At 39.6% G+C, this 24,732-nt stretch overlaps 1 protein-coding gene across 3 annotated transcripts in view; it reads right to left on the bottom strand.

Annotated features, from left to right (window-relative positions):
- Positions 1–208: 208 nt before the first annotated feature.
- SMYD3 (SET and MYND domain containing 3) overlaps positions 209–24,732 on the bottom strand; it is a 377,644-nt gene continuing 353,120 nt past the window's right edge. For all 3 annotated transcript variants that reach the window (XM_080586731.1, XM_080586733.1, XM_080586734.1), the window contains exons 11-12: positions 7,752–7,860; positions 209–1,246 (exon numbers count right to left, since the gene is read on the bottom strand). In XM_080586731.1, the coding sequence (XP_080442857.1) occupies positions 1,145–1,246; positions 7,752–7,860 (211 nt within the window). In that variant the 3' untranslated portion in view covers positions 209–1,144. The remainder of the gene's footprint in view (positions 1,247–7,751; positions 7,861–24,732) is intronic.

The following is a 24,732-nucleotide window of genomic DNA, read 5'->3' as shown; positions in this document are numbered from 1 at the left end:
TCACTGAACTTCTAACCCATACTACTTTTTGCACTGCCCCTGACACCCAACTTCTGATTTTGAGGAAGCTCCACAAAAAATTGCACCTGCAGACAAAGGTTTGAGCTCATAGGTCCAATCTCTTTTTAACACTGTTATGGAGTGAGAACTTGTTGAAGCAGTCAAAATGGTGAGACAGCAGGGTAAACAATTTCTGCATAGATACATATTTGATTAAATTTTTTGTTCAGTCCATTTTAATATCCAATATTATAACATATGAAATGCAAGAAAAAGAGGAACAGAACCCAAAAGTTAAAATGCAAGGGAAGAAAATCTCATTTAGAACACTGGAAGTCTTTTGTTTAATGTCAAATAGTATTGGATCAGGCTTTTGGAAAACACACCAAATGGTAATCCAAAGGGAAAAATATGCTCTCTCTACACAGAATGTTTCTGAGACTGGATCTTCAATTGCTGGCATAAACTGGCACAAAAAATTGTCTGCTGATGCCAATGGAATTATATTGTAAAAAATTAAGACTGTATGCATTTCCCAGCATTTATTATCAATTAAATTAGGTGTTGTAAATTGATAATCAAGTATTATCATCTAAATTAGGTGTTTGGTAGGAAAAAAAAAATCCAAAGGGTGTTCTGATAAACAGACATAAAACAGGCGGTAAGGTGAGACTTTGTGATCATTCCAGAGATAACGGGACAGATGCAGAAATCAATACATAAAGCACATGGGAGAAGCTGGGTCAAGTATCATCGAGTCAGAATTCAATTCTCGATTCTTCCTACATTCAGTGGTATTTGGATTGGAGATTCTGGTTATTAAATAGAAATGAATAGAATTGTTCCTCGCTATATGTTTAAGTTTGTATTTTTATCACCAGCATGTATTAAGATCAAATACTGAGACTTACCCACTACCATTTTGCCTTGCAGAAATTAGAAACTTTCTGAAAATATTATATTCACATATTCTTCCAACCATTAACTCAATTCAGAAGATCATATAGCAAAACTAACAAATTTTTGTAATAAAAGTAGGGCCTGATGAAAAAACACCAAAACCATTGAGAAGCTTCCTAATGTAATAAAAAAAAAATATTTCCTTTCTCCTTGAATATTTTGTTTTCCAGACTGGAGAATTTCTTCAGTGTATTCTCATGATGGCCTCACACTGCTCCTTTAAGTCCATCAAGGTTTGCATCAGGCTGTGATCTGTCCCATGGGTCACCTTCATAATTTTATAGGCCTGGAGAAGAGAGCAGAACGGGACACATTAGTCATTGTGCAGGACATCTGAAAGGGTTGGTAGCTGCAGTGGGGCATGGATTTCAGTGCCAACTCTCAAGCTGGGGGCTTTAATGCATGGCATAGTAGAAATCAGAGTGAAGTATCCCAAAGCATGTAACAATTTGTCTCTGACAAAGGAGGAGGTACTGACACATTATTCTTAGATGTTAAAACATTAAAGTCCCCTAATGTGTTGCACAGAGGGATGTTTGGCATAATAGAGGGAGATGCTTTTGCACTGAGGCATGAAGGCAATTTTAAGATTGATCAACTACGACACCCAAGGTTTCGATACATTATTTAAAAGATGACTGTGATATTTATGCTGTTAATAGCCTCAAAGTCCTTGAAACATAAATGGATTAATGCTTAACAAATAGAACTAAGTGCTCTGACTATATAAGGAGAAACTATACATAGCATCAAGCAAATATGTAAATTAATAGCTTCACTCAAAAAAGGCATGTGTTAGGAATGGTTCTTTGCTGCATTTCCCATAGATTATTTTCTCTCTGTGTTGGTCATCTTACATTGCCAGGCCAATTTATGCTTGCTTATATTGCCTGTTGTATTGCTGATTCCCTGCCACAGATATGTCTGACATACTCCTCGCCCAGCTCATGTTTCAATCACCATTTCTCATACGACATTTTGGCTTCTTCGTTCTGTTAAATTCTTCGTGGAAGAAGGGAAGTACCAGATGGAAACAGACTCAGCACTTCTAAGGAAAGAACAGGAGAGCTCCAAGTGCACCAACAGAAGAAAAGACATCAGAGATTTTTCTTCAACCCAAACTGAGGAATCATCAAAAACTAAATGCAGCCTGTGCTTGAATAAGTTCCTGGTCCAGTTGGCTGATAAAATTCAGCTAAATCAGCTTTAGATTGCAGAAAAATGATCTTTTTGGAAATGTGTCAAGGAAGGGACCTCATTTAAATTAGAAGATAAAAATAAATATAAAGATTCTTTGGTAGAACGAATGAAATTCTACTTCCAACTTCTAGAAACAGGCAAGCATATGGAAATGCTGGCATAATTTATTTTTGCTTCCAATTAGCTAACTTTTTAGAATAAGAGGAAGGAAGCAAAAGACTGAAAGAACAAGTTGAAATAGCAGTCAAAACAAATCAGAGTAAGCAAGGAATTCTACAAAGAGTCAGGCATGTTCTGAGCTACGACAGTGCCCTCCTACTACTAAATGGTAAAATACTCAGTTACACAGAACAATGGAAATTCTTTCATTTCACTAGAAATGCCTAACAAATGTGAAATAAAATCAGAAATCCTCATTTTTGCATATTTCTACTTTAGGAGAAATACAAATCTGTTTATGCTTTTGCAAAATGTTTGCAAGTAAGTCATAATTATATTCCCTGAAAATACTCACTAAGCTGTTCTTAGTCTTCTGTTTTCCTAATTTAACATGAGGGGAAAATGTTGTGAAGAACAGATCATGAAAGTATTTCAACATAGTTGAGCATGAAGTGTTAAGCTGTACAAGAGCTTTTTAATATAAATAGTTGAAGAGGTAGCGTACAAGGCAGGAATAAGAGCCAGTCCTTACTTGGCAGAGACAGTGGAGTGGAGAAAGATGAACACGGGCACGGTGTAGGAATCCCTGGATGGTGCAGAGCGGAATAGCTGCAGGTGGGATCCCAGGCATGTTGCTGTGCAGCACAGAGCAGCTGTGCTCAGGCTAAGCATGGTCAGGATGACTCCAGGGCAAAAGGGTGAGGGGGATTGGCCATAGATACAGACACATTTGGCATGTAGTGTTGACATGATCTGGCCAAGAAAGCTGATGGATTTATTGGGAAAGACCTGTGTTAACAAGCTGTACATTTGGGTTGGATCATAGTCCCAGGGCAGCTGACACTGATCTTCAGCCCACCTACAGGACACAGGTCAGGCAAGGAGTGATGGCCATCGACACCCTGATGTTACAGATGTCCATGAGGATATATCTCTCATAAAAGGCAAAATTCCTTAATATCATACCTAACCTTGAGGTACCATTACCGTGGCTGACTTCTCTCTCACCTGCAACATTTCTTTTCCATTTCATTTCTGTCTTCAGTACGGCAGATAAATGCACCCAGTCTTTATCCTTTTGTCTCCTTCAGGGAGAAAATCATTCTCAAGCAATGTTCTGTCTTACACACCGCACTACAAGTCAGAACCATGCTGTATTGAAGGTAGAATAGCAATGACTTCCCTAATTCTCAGGTTACACTGACATGAAGTTATGTATCTATTTTTGTAAAGATCAGATAAAAACTGGGGATAATTTCACCTCCAAAGCAAGGATTTTTTAACCGATGATGTATAAAAATATGGAGGAATATGCCAACTCTCCCCCCCCCCGTTCTTTTAAATCTTACAGCTAACCAGCAGAGCCAAGGCGGATCAGAGTCTTGTGATGTGTGTGGTCCTCCTCTCAGACAAAAGAAGAAATCTAATTATGAAACACTACAGTAATCGCAAGACAGCAGCTCAGGCCACAGTGTCACCAACCGCACGCTGTATCCCCGAAGAATATGAAACCCATTAGATCAGAGGTACGGCAGTTACTCCACGAATGCAAATGAAACGCAGCACAGCCCTTGGCGTCCCTCTTGCCTCGGTCCCCACCAGCCATCACTCAAGCAAGCCCATGGGCACAGGCTGCCACCACCACCACTGGGACTTGCTTCAAGGGGGCAAGGGTCAGAAACCAGGTCCAAGTCTTCCCCTCCACACCTGCCTCTCCAGGTTATGGGCAACCAAAGAGGGGAGTCTGCAGTGCTGTGAAGGTAACGATGACCCCTACCAAATATTTGTGCTACTGAGTGTGCACAGGGACAAACCACGGACACTTGCCAGGGGATTCCCATGAGCTCCAGAGATGCGGACCTGGGCTCCTGCGCGAGTGCCGCTTCCAGGTCGAGAAGCTTTACCCATCCCCAGACTGCCCGTTGCAACTGTCGTTACTGCCACTTTTTACAGTCATCCCAGCCTCTTTAAATTAGGTTTGTCAGACCGGGCTCCAGCTCCGGTGTTTTGCTGACAAAGGTTTTCCTGATCTATAATTCCATTTGTTCTCCCAGTATTACATTTTTTCATATATGTATATAAATTTAAAAATAATAGGTTGGCTGTACGATAAACCAAAGGTTACCTTTAGGTTTTACTCCAGAAGTAGATTATTGCCTCTCTGTAATACTTCTATTTCCAAGACCTGGCAAATTAGATTCTGCAGGGGATAATACGCTTTTAAAAGGTGATTTCATTTTAATGGGTAACACAAAGCCCCTCACATTATTTAAGCCTTCTTTCGGGGTGCAGGTGAGAGAGCTAAAACCAAAGGGTGATAAGAGTAGGGTGGCTGTAGTTGTGATTCACTTTCAGGTGACACAGGGCGCAGCAATAAGGGCTGGGCTGCACGGCCGTGTGAGAAGATCTACGGGTCCGAACGCACTGCACGGCTACCGCAGAGCCACTGTCAATCCACAGCAGCTCCGAGGCTGTGCTTGATTAAACAGGATTTATATGAGTGAGGTGAATTTCACTCAGATCTCGATTCCTCTGCACCTTCCCCATCCTTCTCCTTAATGCCACGCTGAAATTAGTCTGACGAGAGCTCCAACAGGGTGCTATTCAGTGTCAGAGTGTATTAAGAAGAGTAATGAAGCAGAGAAGGCAATCGAGTTTCTGCTCTGAGCATGTGGCATGCTCTGTTGACACATCTAATCACAAAGGGCCAAACTGTGTTCTGATATAACTCCAGGACATTATCTGAGTTATATTAGGAATCACATCCTTTACTCGCAACAAACTGGGAATTACATGGCTCTAATTTGCTCCTGTGTAGACAGCAATGAAGGAGTCAGCTTCAGATCCTGTTCGAAGAAGCGCTGCATCCCATGCATACAAGTTGCATGGGGAAGTAGGATGACAAGAAGCTTTTCTGTCTGCTTAACTGTGCTCGCAGAGAGTGGGAGGTGAGTCTCTCCCTGGCCTACAAATATGGGTGAAAAGGTGGAGACTGAATGGGGAGTAGACAAAGCTGCAATGGGATTAGTTTGTAAATGGTTCTGCATCCCAGCTGCAAAGCAATTACTGTGTCCTTTTGGACCACTAATGTCTTGGAGACCATGGTTAGAGATGGACAGAGGTATGGCATAGAACAGTAAACAGCATGTTCTCCTTTTTAAGGGACAGAGGAGATAAATCTGAAAAAAATGGTTTCTGTGTTAGGTATCGGTCTGCATTCAGAGAATAATACAGTAACAATCTGGCCTGCAACGGGCTACTGCACTAAACACAACTATCACACTATCACAACTTCTACCCTCACCAATGAGCAGCATTCAGATGGCTCTAGGGGAATTAACTCCAGTTTCATTTAATGCAGCATCATATTAGAAATGCAATTAGAAGCATGCCTGTTGATGTATTGCAGCAATATCAATGAAAACAGAAACTCCTCTGACTGGGGGCTCACTCCTTTTGCTAAAAAGGAAGGCCCAAATGTTTGGAAATCGTAAATATTACAGGGGAAATGGCAGAGCAGATTGCCTGGCACATGACAGATATATGGCTTACCTCTGAATAATGAATGAGAAATAGAATTGATTACGCTCCCATCAACTTCTTAATGATCAGAATTGGCCCCAATTTAAGTTAAATATATCAAGTGAAGATTTAAGTTACTAAGATTTGGTAAGAAAGGCGCCGTATCAAATACTGATTTATTATTTAAAGAGGTGAAAATGATCAGTTATTCACCTTGCATATGTAATCAGATGTTAAAACCTAACAGATAGGGTGGTTCAGAAAAGCAAGTATGAAACAGCAAATTATCTGTTGCATTGTGACTGCTGTTTAAAGGGGATCTAGACAGGAGTAAAAAACACTTCTTCCCCATCCCCAGCACAGACTCCCGTCTCCTTCTATGCCAAGCAGCTGCCCCTCTGCAACACAACTAGCTCTTCATACAATACGGACATTAAACAAAGGGGACAAAACAGCCAACCTCTGCACTGGAGAGGACTGTGCAGGAACACATTCAACACCCCTGATTAATTAGTTCTAAGATAATATATGGTGTAAATGGAGAAGCAGAGAATCCTATCAATGCCTACCAGAAATTGCAGGCCCACGTAATTACAGCTATTTTGTTCTCAACTCTATGAATGGGGAATAAGCCATCAATTTCTGGCATCTAATTTCAGACATTCAAGTAGAAGAGAGGAACGGAACAAGTGCTGAGAACTTTCCCAAGCTTGTGCTAGAAGCTCTTTAGTCCCTCTGTCCTGCAATTTCCCCATTTGGAAAATGCAGATGACAGCATTTCTCCAGTGGGATGTCTTGAGGATAAATGCACTGCTAACATGTGAAATACCCTGGCCTGAAGACAACACAGGCTGTGCAAGGCCCGAAGTGACAGTACTGTGACAAGTTCCTTGCAGAGGGCAAACTGCAGCTGGCTTTCTGCAGCACTGAGCAAAGGCGGTGAGGAGACTGCATCAGGCACTGGAGGTGGGCAGGGAGACAAGTGGGGGAACCTCACAGAGTTTGTGGTGTCTTCAGGCCAGCTTCAACAAAGGACAATCGACAATACACATGAATGAGCCTGAGACCTCTGAGGGGCACTTGAGGCAGCATATCTTCCAGGGGGAGAAAAATACCCCAACAGTGCCTTAGGATTTGAGATGTGAAGCAAGTGAGAGCCTATGTCCTGAAGACATATTGCTCATGGAAGGGGATTCTTCAGTATATTTAAGATTGTAGTCCCAAGCCAGATAGTAAAAGCAATATAACAGCAGGACAAATAAGAGCCCGGGGTAGGAGGAAATGAATATAAAAATCATTAAACCTGAACCATAAGTTCAGGTACAACAGGGACAGCTTAAAACTGAAAAGTAACCAGCAAAGCACCAGCTGCAAAAACAGATTGAATGGAAAGATGGTGAGCGACACAGAAACAGGGGGGATCAAGAAGCATGCCTGTTGATTGCATAGCTCACAATAAAATACAAGCATGAAAAGGCAAAGTTCTTCCATCCAAAATCAAAGATACCTAAGGAGATACTATAAGGAGGGTAGAAACTGCAGTTCTGCACCTGTTTTTGTACTTTTAGTGCTCCCAGAATCCCTGTGCTATGGTAATAAGGAGAGTAGAAGGCACTGATATAGTTTTATCTCTTCAGATCTAACAGCAATTTTTCATTCAGGCACTTCTGAGCTATCAAACTGTAATTAGCATTGACTGATACTGAAGGAAGGCAGTGCCTGAAACTCTGTGCAATAGTGACCCATCATCACATTCAGCTGCAGCCTGGGGAAACAGCACCGACGACAGAAAAAAGTGGTGAGGAATATGCAAAGGCATAAGGTACAGTCAGAGGAGAAGGGGAGGAAATACATGGCTGGTTTGGGGCTAGCGAGGGCTGTGGGAGGACGTAGCATTTCACAATACTGACCTGTTTCAAGGTCTCCAGTGCTTGAGGAAACATGTCTTGACTGTACTGCAGTTTGCCCACTCGCATCAGCTGGACAGCCCTCAGCGGATGGAAGCCAGGATAATACAGTCTGCAGAGAAAAAAGGAGGAAAATGTGTCACTGTGTCAGCTCTCACCTTCACAGTCACTGCCTCTGTGGAGAGCTATTAGGGTGGGACTGCAGAGTCATTGTGAATGTTAATAAGGTACTCAGAGAAAATTAGCTACACTACTGAGAAGCATGAAATACTGAGGGGAATTAGCAAATTATTACTCTCCATCTCAAAGGAATGCCTTTAACATTATCCTGTTAGAAAGTGACGGGAGTGGGATTATTTCATTTGCTACTGTTGGATAACACAATAGAATTTACTGTATTTAGTGTTGCAAACAGAGGTCGTTCACAATCCCAGGTCCCTGAAGAGCTATAATTTTAAAAGGAAGCTTCAGTAGGAAACTACCTCTTGGATCCTCCAGGATGAAGGAGAGGGGCAGCACAGAAAGCAGGTACATACATCAAGGCCACCATTTCTGAAGGTTTGCTAGCTGTTCCCTGTTGCAGAAAAGAACTGGTAATGCATGCTCAGGGAAACATCTCAGACTGGGCTTGTGCATCTAGACAAGGTATCTGCTAGTGTGAGGAGAAACTCCTCACTCCATTTCACAGAAGCAGTAGTTTTCCATCAATATTACTGGAGTTACTTCAGAAACACATATATAAAGATATGACTATGCTCTCTTCCCCTCCCCCCCCCCCCCCCCCCGAAGTAGATGGAGGGTGATGTCATCATTAATTTCCTTCAAGATGCTCATGAAATGTCATAAATCTCAAATGAAGATGTGTAAACGTCATGGAAAATGTCAGCCAACCTCCCCTTTTTCTGCTGATCCCCCAGTTTCAGTGAAGACATACAGAAACACATGGGAAGCATGCCTGGTTTGCTTGCCTCTCAGGACCTTTATCCATCAAGGTCTCTCACGAAGCAACAGAAACCAACTCCTTAATGTGAAGAATCCATCCTGAATTGCCACGAGCACCACCTGTTCATACTACAAAAACTACTAGACGTGGCGTTCTCAAACCTGTTGTGGGTTGCAATCCAAAAAGGCTGAGAGCCAGTAGACTAGAGAGAAGAAAAATGATAGTCCTTGTCTCAGTCCAAACTGACCACTTAGGAACTCTAAAGATCCAGTTAAACAAACACTGGAAAAATATCAGTAGATTTATTTTTTTTCTTTCTGATTATTATATCAATTAACATGGTGCTATCTGCTAGTAGTTAAGCAAGGAGGAAATACAACTAAGAGATTTTGCTGTGAATTAGTGAATAGTCATATAAATTGCAGAGATAACATGGCACAAATGGGAGTAGTGATGACAGGCACAACTTTGTAAAATTTGCAAAACAGCAATGCCCATATGGTTGCAAACTTCTGCCTTCACCTGTGACTGCTGCAATGGATGGAGTAAGAAGGTCATTTCCTCTCTTTCTGGGCTACTGGAATGCCAGGATGCCTGGGTCAAATATCACAGCCACAGGAGCAGGAGCCAAGGAGGCAGATTTTTGCATGAGAGAACTTTTTTGTAGTACTTACTAGATTGTCTGTGCTGTGCTCTGACAGTTCTGATTCTCCTCTTTATTCCTTCATGGCCTTCACATCTTCATTGCAAACCTCCACTTTTCATCCTTTCAACCATCTTTTTAATGTTTCTCCTTTCCCTCTCCTTCCTGAATAACCAGCCCTGTCTGAAATACCAATGCCAACTGGATGCTGCCTTGCCTGCAGCCGCCACAGGGGTGGCAGCTCACAAGGACAAATTCAGGCTGTGCTTCGGTCTGGCGACATGGGGCTGGCTAAACTTCACACAGGTCCATCAGAATGCAGAATCTGCCCCTGCATGCAAACGGGTCTCTTTCTATAGCGCATACGTTCACTTGCAGTCAATAAAGACTTAGCGTTGTTTGGTATATGCAATGCCAGAGCAAACAGGAGGCAATTTAACAATGTCAGGGACTCAACCCAGACTACCATCCATAAACCAAAGTAAGTGAAAATTTAAGATGAGGACACAGAAGGAGTAAGTGTGAAACAAAGAGCCCTGAGTTCATAAATATTTACAAAGCTGTTTTACTGTGCTGATTTATGTTCTGATCTTATGCATGTATATAGTTACATTTGCAAGCCTTAAAATTGACATTTGAAACAACTATTTATTATCATATTCTGGAATAAATCTATTAAACACCTTTTTGTGAAAGCACATCCATTGAGTGAGTTTATAAGAGAAATCCAGGCAGCTTGCAGCTCTTCTGAGAGATGCGTAAGTGGGCAGAATGCTGCTGGCTTCTTCCAGGCATCCCTAGGATTCAGTATTATGAAAAGCTGGCATGCCAAAAAGAGCTAAGAAGCAGCGTCAGGTATTTGTGAGCCTATCTGCTATCCCCATGCATTGCTCTGAACAAAACAAATGGATAATTTTAAGACTAAGGAAGACATTTACCAGCCAGGGAACTAGCACCTAAAGACTGTCAACAAGAGAATAACACAACTATAGCGAAATACATGCTGTAAAACACAGAGCAGCTCAGGAAGAATAGGATTTCAATCTGAAAAGGATTTTATGAGATTTACCAAGGCCTGAGGGACAGGAAAGGGAACAGTATCACACTAAAAGCTGAAATAAAGAAAGACGGTTCTGTGGAGTGATGTTTCCTGCTCCTTGGCACTGGTCAATGCCCATCAGTCCACTTGCAAAGAGAGATTAAACAGAATACAATAACTAACAAGTAAAATGCACTGTAAACAAGAAAACTAGAGCAGGCTGAAAAAGATCTTTACATTTTGTATCACAGCCTCCACAGCACAGCTTTGTTCCAGTCTATGACTAACATCATCCATGCCAGCCTGTTCCTCTGCCTGTCAACTGGTCCCACCCATGTGGCGTGATGTGCAGACAACACAGGAGTGCCTCCTGTTGCCTCCTGCAGGTTAAAGGGTGTTAATCGGGACCGGTCCCTGGACAGTCCCCTATGGTACCCACCGTTACTGGCATCCAAAGAGGGAAAAACATGTCAGCCATAGCCCTCTGACCCCCACATCTAACCAGATTTGTACCTGTCGAGCTGTCTACTCATCTGAACTGTGACATCCTAACTTGGATGGTAACTCCCTGATCCTCTCCACCTTTCAAAGATGACAGCAAGCAAGCTGGCCAGCTCTCAACACCATTGCTAGAGGTCCAGTGGGTTTGTACGGGTCACTCTCTCAGGTAATCCTCCTGACTCAACCCTCTTTCTGTGCCTGGAACACTGCACAGGTGAAGAGTGAGGCAAAGAAAGCACCGTCTAGTTCATTATTCAAAACCTCAAATGAAAGCTATTTCCCAGTCTCCAGGTAGCTTGCTTCAGTGTTTCACTGTTCCAGGAACCAGCAGTTCCTGCATTTCATTCACAAAATACAAGGATACCAATTTTCAGTAGGCAAAGGTATGGCCAATACTTGGTAAAGCAATAGTTGTTTCTAGTATACCATGAAACTGATAGCTCCTATTTGCAGTTCAGCCTCAAGGTTTGCCTTGATGACCCCCCCCCCCCATGCAGTTACTGTTCATATACTTTACAAAGAAAAAAAATCCTTCTATAAATCTGTATCAGCTCTGAATCTCTTCAAGCAATCCTTTGTGTTCTTGTATATAGAACAATGTAAAAAAGAAAAACACCTTTGACTAATTTTAGCTAAATCCTTCTATTTCTTAATACTGCAGTTCCTCTAATTACACTCAAATTATCTCTCATTATAGGGTAAACAGTCAGAACTTTTGTGTTCTGTTGTGAGCTAACAGCTACTATCAAAAAGGATATGCAAAATCACTTTCTTTTCTGATGCCTCATGTTTTAAAAAAGAGGATATGCAAAATCACTTTCTTTTCTGGTGCCTCATGTTTTAAAATAAATAGATGCCTACCATTTCCTGTAAATCTGTCTGCAGGGTTAACATTTACACCTTAGTCTTCAGCCTGATGTAATTAGAAGCAGGCAGGATTTATAAAACCCGAAATAAGGTCTTAGAATGGAAATGTTACCAGGCTCTTTAATATGGTGACACGTAAAAAGTGATGCTATACATGACTGTAAATTGGTTTGCAGTACCTTTTCATGCAAGTAAATATGACAGCATAAAAGACATAAAGCAGTTTTAGGAGCCACAGCAACAGAGAAGGAATTAAGAGCAGGCTTCTGGGCTTCAGGAAAGGGGCAAGCAGAATGCAAAGAGGACAGCATCAGCCCCCTGACAGAAATGTACTAGCTACAGCAGGTGGAAATGTTCACCACAAATACAGCACAGCCTTGTTTTCTTTTTCTGAGGTATTCTTGATTTCTGAACTACTCAGTATTTGAGTACATTCATTAAAGCTGTTCACTAAACTGCAGCCTAGGGATTATTTTTATGCTGTCCAGCTATTTTTATTTTTTCATTATTTAGTGATTTAAGACTGGTCATCCATAATTCGCATGATATTTGATCCACTCCTTGACTGGGATGATCAAAGGGTTCCACATCTGGGACTTGTGAGAAACATTTTTTAGGACAAATTTAAGGACAAATGATTATTTATGCTAAAAAATATGAAACATTTGGTATCTATCAACTGCTCCAAGAATGAACCAGTTATTTCATGAATAGTCAAAGAAAGCATATTCCTCAGGAGTATAAAACAGGTAAACTAACAGTGCTCATTTACAACTATCTGTGCTCATTTAGGAGCTCACAGATCTTAATGCCAAAGGGACCATGATGCAGCTGTTCAGTCTGATCTCCTGCACAGAATTTCACCTGGCAATTCCTACACCAAAACCTGCAATTTGAAGCTGGAATAGTGCTTAGCAAGCAATGTTTTATTTATAGAAAATATCCTTAAAGAGCTTTGTAAATAAATTTTAAAAAAACACTAGCCATACACAAGAGCTTTGTCTGGGATGGAACAAGATTATAGGGTTATTTTTGGTGGAGGTGGGGAAATGTTATTGATACTGGAATAAATGACTTTGTTTTGCATGCTAAGCATTAGAAGTCTAGTTGAACTGCATAATTTCTAAGGGCAGTATATCTATTTTAACCTACATATAATCTTTACGGTTCCCTGTGAAAGCCTTCCAAAAGATCACTGGCCTGGCTCTCAATCACGTTTTTTTGTTTTTTTTTTTTCTTGCAATAAAAATGATTTTAAACAGTTATTCTTTCTGTCCTTTCTCTTTCTCTCTCTCTCTCTCTTTTTTTTTTTTTTTTTTCTCTTTCAACTCCTTATTTATGGATGACCAGGTACATTTAAATCAGTTCAGGACCTTACAACTCCTCTTACACCTTCTGCAGCAGCCATGTCATTTTCAGAGCAGCAGACTTGATCCTTTACCTGTGGCAGAGCTGATGTGGCAGAGCTGTCCAGCTGCCCTGAAATGTTCATTGTCCATTTTATCTCCCCATCACAGTGCCTCACTGACATGATCAAAGCATCACTGAACAGTTTAATGCTGGCATCATCCTTTTCCATTTTTTTTTTTTACCCAGATTTGACCTTTTTCACTTGTGGGTGCAGCTTCTCAGCACTAGTATTGAGGATTTCCTGGAGGTAACTACTAGTGCACATCCCTGAAGTATTACAGAACAGCGTTGCCAGTGATGAGAAAACATTATTAGTAAAATTTTTATACTGGAAATATGTTTCTGATTTAACCAAGTAACAACAGAAAGTCAGCCTTATTTTCTGAGCCAGCTGGATCTGATATAGTAGAGATGTGTAGACCTAGCACCTCTGATCATACCTCACTTGGAAGTCTCTATACTCTTGACTATAATACATCCTGGCTGTACATTCGTGTATTCTAACTTATATGTGCTCTTTATCTGTATTATTGCTGTATTGTCAAAATTCTTGTTATCCTTAGTATTGAAAGTTTCACCAAAGACCACAACATATTTAAGCACCTCATTATACTAAGCACTAAAAAGCACAGCATGACAGTCCTTGGTCTGCACAGATGAGAAACTGAGGCACAGGCGAATGAAGTGATATGTCCAATTTTACAAGAGAAAAGTCCCTGGAAAAGCGAAGAATTTAATCAGGACCTCAAGAACTGTGTAACTTCAGGCAAAAGGACCTTTTTTAGATTCATGCAGAGCCTGGTTCTTATATCCATGCTGTCTTGTCTGGCTAGCTGGCTCTGTCAATCCAAATAAAAGTAAATGTAGTTTTGTGTGCTTAAGAAGCATTTTGTATTTTTGAAATGGAATGTAGAGACAGCAGCATTAGAATTTTTTGTGCCAGAGTGACGATTTCGTCTTCTTTTATCTATTTATTTTTATTCTGTCCTCACTCAAGAAATGTCCCATTTCAGTGAAATAACTGCCTCTGGAAACAGTTTAGGATTTAGATCTGTGAAATCATGGTTCAAAACCTTTTTCATCACATCTGTGTCTCATACTGTTCTATTACTATTTGTTTCAGTAATTTAACTGATGTGATCAAATAAGCAATCACACTTCTTAATCAACTGAATTCACAAGAAATATTAGCTGTTCATCTCAGAAACATTTTCTCTCTGGCTACTGATCATTCTGCCATATTCCTTACAGTGATAATTTATGTCACATTAAGATGGATATCATTCCAGATGTTGGCTCTGCCAAGATTTGAATGATAATTTTAATAAAATGACAAAGTGGTATAAACCACGATTTTCATCTTTGCTCCAGATCTAACTAACCCATTTAAAAGGCTGGTGCTCTCTGTTTGAATGGTCCACTTCAAATGTTGTCTGCTTCTGGTATTAAGAGATGTTACAGTAACAAGCAGTGCTCAGTCTGGAATGGAAGAAGGAAAAAACTTTGTATAGATTGTCCCTGTGTCCTGGCCAATTTTCTCAGCATCTCGTAGTTCTTGTTAGCTTTATCATGTGGTTAACATCTTAACAGCTAGAGATGGTAGAGTGGAATATCACTGCAGATAGGAATATACTGTCACGGCCCTTGCATAACACGTAGAACAAGAGGTTAGGGTCAACAGTTTAGTTCAAAGGATTTATAAAAAGAATTAAAAAGTGAAATTGAGCATGTTTAAAGAATGCCAGGAAGTGTAGGAAAGACAGTAAAGGAAGAATGGGAAAGCTACTTAAAGAGAATATGCATGGGAAGAGAAATAAAATATGCAAGGGAAATGTGTACTAGAGAAATGTTAATTTGTGACAAAGACCTTGATGTTCACCTTCTTCTCCAAGCAATGAATCTACAGGTCACTGATGTTAAGAAAAATGACCCACCCATCTTACATGGCTAGAACACAGCTACAAGACTTGTTGCAGATACAAGCAATGCAAGTTTAGACTTTTGCTTTCTGTGAGGAGATCATGGATCTGCATGTTTGTATGCTGATCCTTTTCAGCCATGGAACAAGAGAGTGACAGGGAAAGAATGAAAAGCACTGCTGGATCCCCTGTGCTCAAAAACTGCTCTCATTGACTCCCTGCCCCTCCACTATGATATGAATTCCCTCAGCACCAGAGCCCCGCACATCTAATTGCTACTAGTGCTAGTGAACTTCAGAGAGGTCATGAGAGCGTGTGCAAGTACAAACTCCACAAGGAAGGATGCAGCTGGTACTATTGCCATCATCAGTGCAAAATGTCTTTTCTCCACTCGTCAGAATCTCAGATCACCTCAGAAGTGTGCTGTAACACAGAAGACTGATAACTTGTGAGTTACATCACTGGTTTAAGCAATAGTGTCCTTTTTTCTTTTTCTATCATATCTCCAGATAATTCTGCAGGGAAACTATCAGGTACAGTGCAACAACTCTGTCTCTTTAGAGAAAGGATTACAAATGCCAATTTCAGACAGCATGGCTGCAATTTGGAGAGACATAGTCATTTTTCTCATGACAGCTGTGGGTCAGGAAAGAATCACAGCAGCATGCCCTTTGGCTGGATTTCTGTCACTTTCCACTTCTGAAGACCAGAGACTTCTTTCTTTTCTTTTTTTTTTTTTAAACATAGATCACTGTTCTAGTAAGCTTGCCTTTTTTTTTTTTTTTTTTTTTTTTAATATATGTGTATAGTAGGGGGTCTGAAGTAAACTATTTTTTAGGAAAGAGATCTTGGAGTTATAATAAATATTCCTATGAAAACATTAGCAGTATGAACATACTGATAAAAAAAAAAAAAGAAGAAACAAAACCAAAACGAATATTAGAATATTTTTAGGAAAAGAAAACAGAAAAGTGCTGAAAAAATACACTATGCCCCCACATCTTGAGCATTCTGCAATTCTGATCCTGTCATTTCAAAAAAGTTTAGTAGAAAGGTATAAACAGGGCTGATGAGGACAGTCAGATGCAGTGTAATGAAGGAGTAAATAGACTAGGACAAGTCTGCAACAGAAATGATTGTGGAAGGGCTCAATGGATCTACAAAATCAAAGGGAGTATAGAAAAGGCAAGCAAGGAATGATCAGTGCCTTTCATATGACAAAGATGATATTGGACAAAACCAACAGGTGACAAGTTCAGAACCAATAAATAGATGTTCTGCCTCTCACAGACACTAGCTAAACTGTTAACCCAGTACCTCAAAGTGCAGTTGATTTTTGATTGAAAAGCAAACAGATTACTGAGTTCAGGTTCCTATTTTCTTTTTCCATGACTAAATCATTTGGCATGTTACAGTCATCTGTGATCATCAAATCTTCTTCTGTTAGCTATTGCCAACCGATAAGTTTCTAGCTTAGGAAAGGTGGAAGATTATGAAAGGACCCATAGGAACCATTGACTCTTTTGGATATCTCCCCAAATCTGCCTATTTCTTAGGCAGTTCTTTATGCACTTTAATTTATTTTATTATTATTATTTTTGGTGTAAATTTTCATTTAGAATGACAGTAACTTTGTTATACTCCATTAGATAATTTAGTGAATTTAACTCTGTTACTGTCCTTCATTTAGATTATGTTGTATTATCACAAAATACAGTCTTGCATGATCCAGCTTTGTTAAACCTATGTTACTTTTTACAGCATTTTCCATTCATTTCATTTTTTCTGCCTTCAGAATTTGCCTTAAATCTTTGAGTTGATGGCCCTCTACTTCACCCTTCCAAAGAACAGCAACGGCATCGTTATTCTTCAATTGCTTAGTGTCAGCTCTGACTTGAGAATGTTCTTTGGGAACCACTTTTACTTTGGAAGCGCGGTGTACCATGTCCATACCTATTAGTAAAGCTAAGTGAATACAGAATTTACCCTGCATCCATTTAGCAAGATGGCCCTTTTTGCTTTGTGACATCTTGTGCCATTGCTGTTCCCTCAGTAAGCATCATCTTGTTTGTAGTAACTACTGCAGTGGTGTGTTTACCAATATAGTTTCATGCTAATAGCAATACATGGGTTACGAAAAAAGGAAGGCCAGGTATCTCTTCTTGCCCTCCACCATCTTCAAATCAGCAAGATGCTGGTTCACTGCCATCCCAACTGCAGACATTTGATCCAGCTGTTTGTGTACATGCTTCTGATTTGGCTGGTTAGCTGTTGAACCTAGTGATACTAATTTCATCATCCTGCCAAATTCTGTATGGCTTATCCCCTCATTTCTGACCACTCAGATACCTCTCAGACTCACCTCTCTTATACGTTTGTGTGCTTTCACCCACCATGTTGTCACCTTTCAAAATTTCTCAGACCAGTGCTTTACCAGCTGCCATTTCATTTTTTCTTGCTTCCCAGATTATAATATTCAATAATAATAGCAACAATAATAGCTGAAGTGGCATTTACAAAATTTAGTGAGATTCTTATGCATAACTTGTTACCAGCATGCCTGAACAGGAACTCTACTGCCTGGCACCAGATATCTCATTTAGATATCTGGCTTTACTCCTTATGCCTCAGCTTTTCCATCTTTAAGGTGAGAATAGTGATCCTCTCAGTGGAGGCTAAATTCAATCACATTTGCGAAGAGCTTTGAGAGTTCAATAGGAAGATTCTGTAGCAGTTCAACGCATTAGCACTAGTTCTAAAGAGAATTATAAATCCTTGGTAAGCTACATGGTTAAAATGTGGCAGCTAAACAGGACCATCTGACTGTACTGGAGAACACTACCTTCCATCCAGTCACTCAGCTGGCTAGAAAATCTCTTGCATGACCTAAAAGGCATGTAAATTGCTCCAGAGTTTCCTAGAAATAAAACAATCTGGAAGAAAGGGGAGGGGGGAAATAGCATTCTTTACAGAAAAAGACTTGCTATGAATTTTATGAGTAGCAATCATGAACAATAATCTCTCCAAGGCTCTAAAGGGTTGCCTGAAATGCTAGCTGAATATAAAGGACAGATTTTTTCATGTAACACCACTATGCCTCTTCGTGGGTGTGCAATGCTTCAAAAGACCAAGACATGCTTGAACTCTCCATCTGTAACTGAAACCAGTGTGTTTATTGAGCAAGCATTTTTCAAGCAAAGCCATGTTTGCTGTACTCCTTGATTAATGAGTACATTTGTACCTTGGCAGAACAGGCAGGGGGCAAAAAAAATTATGAGAAGATTGCTTGAGGAGGAAATAGATCTATGAAAAGAATATTTCTGTTCACACGAAGTAAAGCAATTTTCAAGATTTCATGCTTTACATGGTGTCTCATATCAGTACCTAGTTTAGTGTGCAAACTACCATCTCCAATGGCTGAATCCAACGTACATGTTACAGGTAGCAGAACATCTCAAGACACTTTCTCCTGATGTAAACTGATGTAATACCACTGATTTTAATGCTTGATGCATTAACTGATGTGGTTACATCAGCTTTTGCTAGCACATGGAACACCATTTGTCTAAGAACTGTAAGACAATGTTGATGTCAGCATCACAGAATCAAAGCCAGATTTCCAAAATACTGTTCAAAATTCATAGTACTTGGGAATAAAAGATCTTTGTTTCACTTTTTGTTCAAATGTTTCTTTCTTTCTACAACGTTCTCTGGGACAACCAATTTTTATGCCCAGATTTTGTTACAAGATTATTTGCAATCTTGATCCACCAGTTTGTAATCATATATTGTTGTTCTAAGAGATGCTGAGGCTTTGCAAAATTATACTGACCCTAGCTATGTCACTACTCCAGCCGCTCAGAGCTTGTTTACAGACTTGTGAGGTGGAAGGATAAAAGATACTTTCCAATAGGTATTTTGCATAGAATGTCCTCAGTATGAGGTTTTTGATTGCATTTCTAGACTGGAGCATTACAGGTTTGTATCTTAATATGACAAATATATTTCTGTAGGCAAGATAAGGCATGAACAGTTCATTTAAGATAAAGTACAATGCATTCAAGGACCTATTTAATAAATATCTTGAGTATAAACAGAAATAAAGACTTTGCAGAGTCAAAATATCGTGTACGACATGCAGGAAGCCAGTTCCCAAGGAAGTAGCTGTTTTTGATTTCACTTAGTGGCTACTACATAAATATACATGACGGGCCTGCTGGGAGCCATGTGGCTGCCAACAAGACCAGTGGCTGCCTCTCTGTGCCAGACCACAAGAACAGTGACCGAACATGACACTGAAGAATATGGCCATGAGCCCATCAGAATTACAAATAAAATTAAACAAACAAACAGAAAACCTACTAATCTGTTCAGTAAATTCTGAAGAGTTATTGACTAGGGCCTACAATGGTGCTTGCACAGCCACCGGAGGAGGTACAGACATTTTGTGTCCAACTTCCTTTCTCTGCTGGAAGTGGGTAGACATCCTGTCTGTGCAGCACGTTTCTGACAGGGGTCATCTGAAACAACCTGATAAATGTTTACCTTGCACCCCATTCACTGAGGCAGCAGGTGCAAAGAAAGAGCTTCAACTGCAATACAGGCAGAGGAATAAGAGGCTTGTAACAGTCTGAAACCACAAAACATCGAGCAACCACATTTCTCTTTTAGCCAGTTGTGTGGAGGCAATTAACACATTGATTTATGGCTGAGTGGAGGAGGGGAAACGAGCAAAAGAAACACATATGGACTCTATCAAATCCTATTTTTTTCTATCAAATGTTAGTTGTGTCCCACTGAGCTAAAGAAAGACTCTGTACTACTTGGCCCACAGTTCCCAGTAGACAATTTCTGCACACTGAGACAAGGTTCATAGCTCTAGCTCAGCATTAACAGTCAGCACACTGGGAAGAGCTCCAGTAAGCTGTTGTGCAAGTGCAGCAAAGCTGCCAGGGTGACCAATCTGCAGGTCCTGGAGTAGTACATCACCCTGTGCCCCAGGTCATACCCCTTCGTCAGCTAAAACCCTTCAACAATATTTACTATCGGTGTGCCATTACACATACCAGCTAGGTCTGAGACAGAACCCTCGGTCTATCTCACAAGTCATTATTTCTAACAGTAAGAAGAAATTCCCTTTTCTCCCTTTCCCCAGACACTGTTTCCTATTTTCTTCTCAGTTTTCTTCCTCTAGGTTCTGTGTCTTTCCTTGTTTCTCTATCCTTTTCTTTATATTTTCTTCTTTCACTATTCTGTTTTTATTTTATTTTATATATATTTTTTTCCCACCAAATTGCTTTCTTTCCCGCTCTAACCTCCTCTTTCATCTTTTTATTCATCATTTTACATTTCTTCCACTCCTGGGCCCTGTCTACCTACACATAACAAAAGTGGTGTGTCCTGCGGAGGCCGATTGCTCACTTGGCTGGGCTACATGCAAGATACACATCTTTGAAGCAACCGCTAGACTGCTAACAGCTGTTGCAAAGTAAATTCCCTGTACGCACTGAAAATTACAACATGTTAAGACATGCAATGGTGTGCTGTGCATAAAGCCTCAGGAAACTACCCATTGATCTACGACATGTCCATTAATCTCTGCAGCCTAAAGGGCATCTTTCTAAATTGGTACAGGAGGCAGCCATGAAAAAAATCTGTCAATGCTCATGTGAGGCACAGGAAAACCACATACTTAGTCTTTGCTATTAAATATGAATCCATGGCATGAGGCAGGCATCAAAATCTAAAATGGCATTTACTTGCCTCAGGCAAAAAACAAAATGTCACAGCCTCATCTGATTTTGCTTGTAGCACAATAGGACCTCACCATTTCATTGTCAATTTGTGATTTCTCTGAAATATGTCTTAGACATCTCTCGACTTTCATGACATCCATTCTCAGGGCTTTTGTATCAGTCTGTATTTTGTGCTGGACCAGATGTATCTCAACAAAATGCAGAAAAATACATCTGTAGCAAAAGAAGACGTTCTCCTGTCAGTGGACAGTTTCTTTCCCAGAAACATGGAGCTCTTCCCTGGAGTCACCTTGCAGCTACATACCAAGGTGATACACGCTTTTTTAATACAGAGATTTCATTCTTTACTTGGAGCTTATCTTGTTTCTTTCTCTGCTCATGTTGTTACACCAAGCAATGTTCTTGGTCCACACGCTCCCTGTTTCAACACGACTCTGTCAAAGGAACAGCAACTTTGACTGACATGAAAGACCAGTTCTTAGAAAGGGCTCTGCTAATTACCTGCTGGCTTCCTGCAGGGTTTCTTTCCACAACAAAAAAAACAACTACTGCATACCTCATTACGGTCCTTGATATTTAGATCAGTTCTTTACATTACCCCTTGTCAGAACACCACCTGATGAGAGTTGTACCTTTGTATGAGAAGGTATATGGCTCAATTCTAGCCCTTACGCGACTGGTGCTACTGTCAGCTGCTGTCCTTAGCCTCAAATCATCACATCTGCTCTCATCCAGCTGTATTGTGGATATGCTGATGGCTGAGTTCCTGGTTTGCCCTTCTGGGCAGCTTTGCCATGTGTACTTTTTACTTTCCCCAGGCATGTTCTAGATGCCATCCTACATCTAAATGACCACTACTTTGGTGTTTAGGCCACTTTTTTGAGACCTGACATCTAGCCTCTTCAAAGCACCTCGATTACTGTGGTAATTTTAGGTACGAATTAAATTTTAGGTTAAAATATAATAAGTAGATAAAAAGGAAACCCGAAGTTGTGCATTGCTAGATTGCTGGATGCTACCATTCTCTTTACCACTGCACATCCAGAATAGAGGAATGAATGAAGTCCACTTTCAAACACACAGGTATTTAATTACAATACAGCAGAAAGCCTGGATAATTTACCCATGTAAACGATAATTTTTATACGTTACTATAAAGTACAAATAATGCTAACCATGCAAATAAGTTTTGCAAAATATGCATCTTTTTTCAATGCTAGTTTGAGGCATGATACAGTAGATTCTTAAAAACTGCAGAATATTAATTTTTCCATGACATTTGTTTATGAATAGAGATGAGCCAAGAAGGAAATTTTGCTGTGCACGGACGTACACTGACAGCATGAACACTACTGTATAGTAAAAGTATTTCCACTGTGACATAAGTAGATTTAAAATGAATGCATACAGATATGCAGATTGCCTTAACATTTAAAAATATGAGAAAAGACAGATTACATATAAAAATATCACATTTTTTTGATTCCTACATCATACAACATAGGTCAAGTCATCTCACACAATATATCATACAATATTATGCAACACACAAGACATAACATTTTAAGCCAGTTTCATATGGACAAATATTTATATCAGAAAACAACCACTAAAAATGCTTATCCTCTTAACAGAGAAGCTATAAATGGAAAGATTACTGGCTTAAAGAGTACAAAGATGCCTTGCTTTGTCTCCATTCCAGTGCACTTACACTCATCTCTTCCATTCTTTTTCTCTCTTCCCTTTTGTCAGCCTTGTGTAATTATTTCAGGAACAGCCAAACTTCTTCCAAACCCTCCACCACCAAATCTCCTTTAGCTTTTACCATGGCTTGCTCGCCTCCAAGGCTCCCTCACTAAACATCTTTCCTATGTCTTTACCTGCAAAGTGCTCCTGATAAGATCAGTAACCTCCACAGTTAGCAGGCTTGCTAACTGCATCACAAGCCTCATGTGTAGACTTGGGTATCAAAACATCACATACTCGCATTGTCAGTGCTTTTGTTGCATGACTCTACAAACAACACCTTTATTTTTAAAAGCAGAAAACTACCATCTACATGAAAAATAGATTACATAAATCATAGTGAACAAACTGACAGCAATTCAGGCCTTGAATACCTATAGAGCAGCTTTCCCAGTATGTCTTTGTCACCCAGTAACCATTCTACAATGTTGGTATTGATTACCTCACTGTATGTGTTTTACTGTATCACTTTTAATTTTAACACTTTATTTAAAACTACATGAACTCCAACAAAACTGTCTACAGATAGGCCAATAAGTTAAAATAGGTTAAAAGACAATTAACAAATACCTTAAAAAAGTATTTATCAAAACTCATTTCTACACTTGCCAGTGTACAATGAACTATCTGAACGTACCCTGGGTTGCCTTGATTTGAAATTATGACTCCAATCTGAAACACTTTTTGGATTACAATTCAAAATTTTCATCACTTATAATATGTAGGCAAGCACAATTACCATTAGGAGAAATTTGTAAATAACTGCAATTCTTGGATAAATGCATGATTCTTCTGCATAAATACCAGAGTAAAAGAGTTTGTCTATATCTGGACTTTCAAGGTTAATTTGAATTCAGTAACGGTGTGAATTTAAGGTAGATTACTTCTACCATCGTGTAGATGCTCTCATTGAAAACTAATGCGGAGCTATTTCACATTTAGCTTGATTCTTTTCCAAAGTAAATTAGGCCATGCTGCATTAAATCAAGAGAAACACAGGTATTTGAAAAGATTAATTAAAGTACTTTAAAACCAATTTGGGTTATTTACTCTTGAGGCAAAAGCATCGGTCAGATAAAAACAGTACTCTTAAAAAAACAAAAGCACATGTGTCTTCAGAACATTGGTCCAAAATGTATGTAAATATGAAATCCCATGATAAAGATCATGTAACATCCTCTCTTTAGAGTAATATTTGATGTTTTGTGTCTGATTTTCTTTAGGTGGACAGGAGGTAGCTAGAGGTTAATGTGGGGGAAAAAAATAAAGATTTGTCCTTTAAGGTACTAGACAAAATGGGGCAAGGCACAAACTAGATACAAGAATATATTTTGCATTATTAGGTTAATAAGCTGGTCGTACTACCTTTTGATTCAAAGTTGATGGTACAATAAATATAAATTATGAAGTATTAATTAGAAGTGGCAGATTGTGCTTAATGTACTAGCAAATACTAAACTACCAGCAAACACATAATCAGTTGCTATAGTAAATTCTCCACCAATGTCTTAAGAATCATTACAAGCTATGATGAATTTAGTCCTTTACAAAATGTGTGCTTTCCCCTCACCACATTTAGTGGATTTTCTGCACAATCCCCAAGCGCATACTGCATGGATCACACTGTGTATAATCAAATCCAAATATCTGATTTGAATTTTTATTGAATGCTGACCTTTCTAATATACATTTCATGTGTGTTCCTATCTAATATATACATTGTGATCTCAAATATTCCTCTGTGCTTATGTTTAAACAGAAGGAAGTGCAAAAGCAGCTCACTAGGAAAAATGGAATCAGATAAAAAAGGGTAAAATATTTTTAAACAAAAGTACAATAGCTAATAATTGCAAGCCAAAAAACTGGGAGAAATTCTCCCATGTGTAAGGGGCCAGTACAGGTCCTGTGCATCAATTAGGCCCACTTATAAAGCATTTTAGGGGCTTAGACAGGACTTATATGGTGCATAAGCCTGGGGCTGTCTGTCTGCATGTGAATTTCATCCTCTGTGAATATAACTGTCAAGATAGCTGAAACCTGAACATTAAGGAGGTTGTTAGCAAGTCAAATCTAAATTCTCAGACATTGTCACCTCAATTGTATTTGTCATCTTCCCTTTCTTATAGCAAAACAAAGCGGTTATATGCACAAAGCAAGTGC

The sequence above is a fragment of the Anser brachyrhynchus genome, assembly GCF_964034855.1.
Source record: "Anser brachyrhynchus genome assembly, chromosome: 3".
Classification (NCBI taxonomy): domain Eukaryota; kingdom Metazoa; phylum Chordata; class Aves; order Anseriformes; family Anatidae; genus Anser; species Anser brachyrhynchus.
This window is presented reverse-complemented; position numbering and strand designations above follow the sequence as displayed.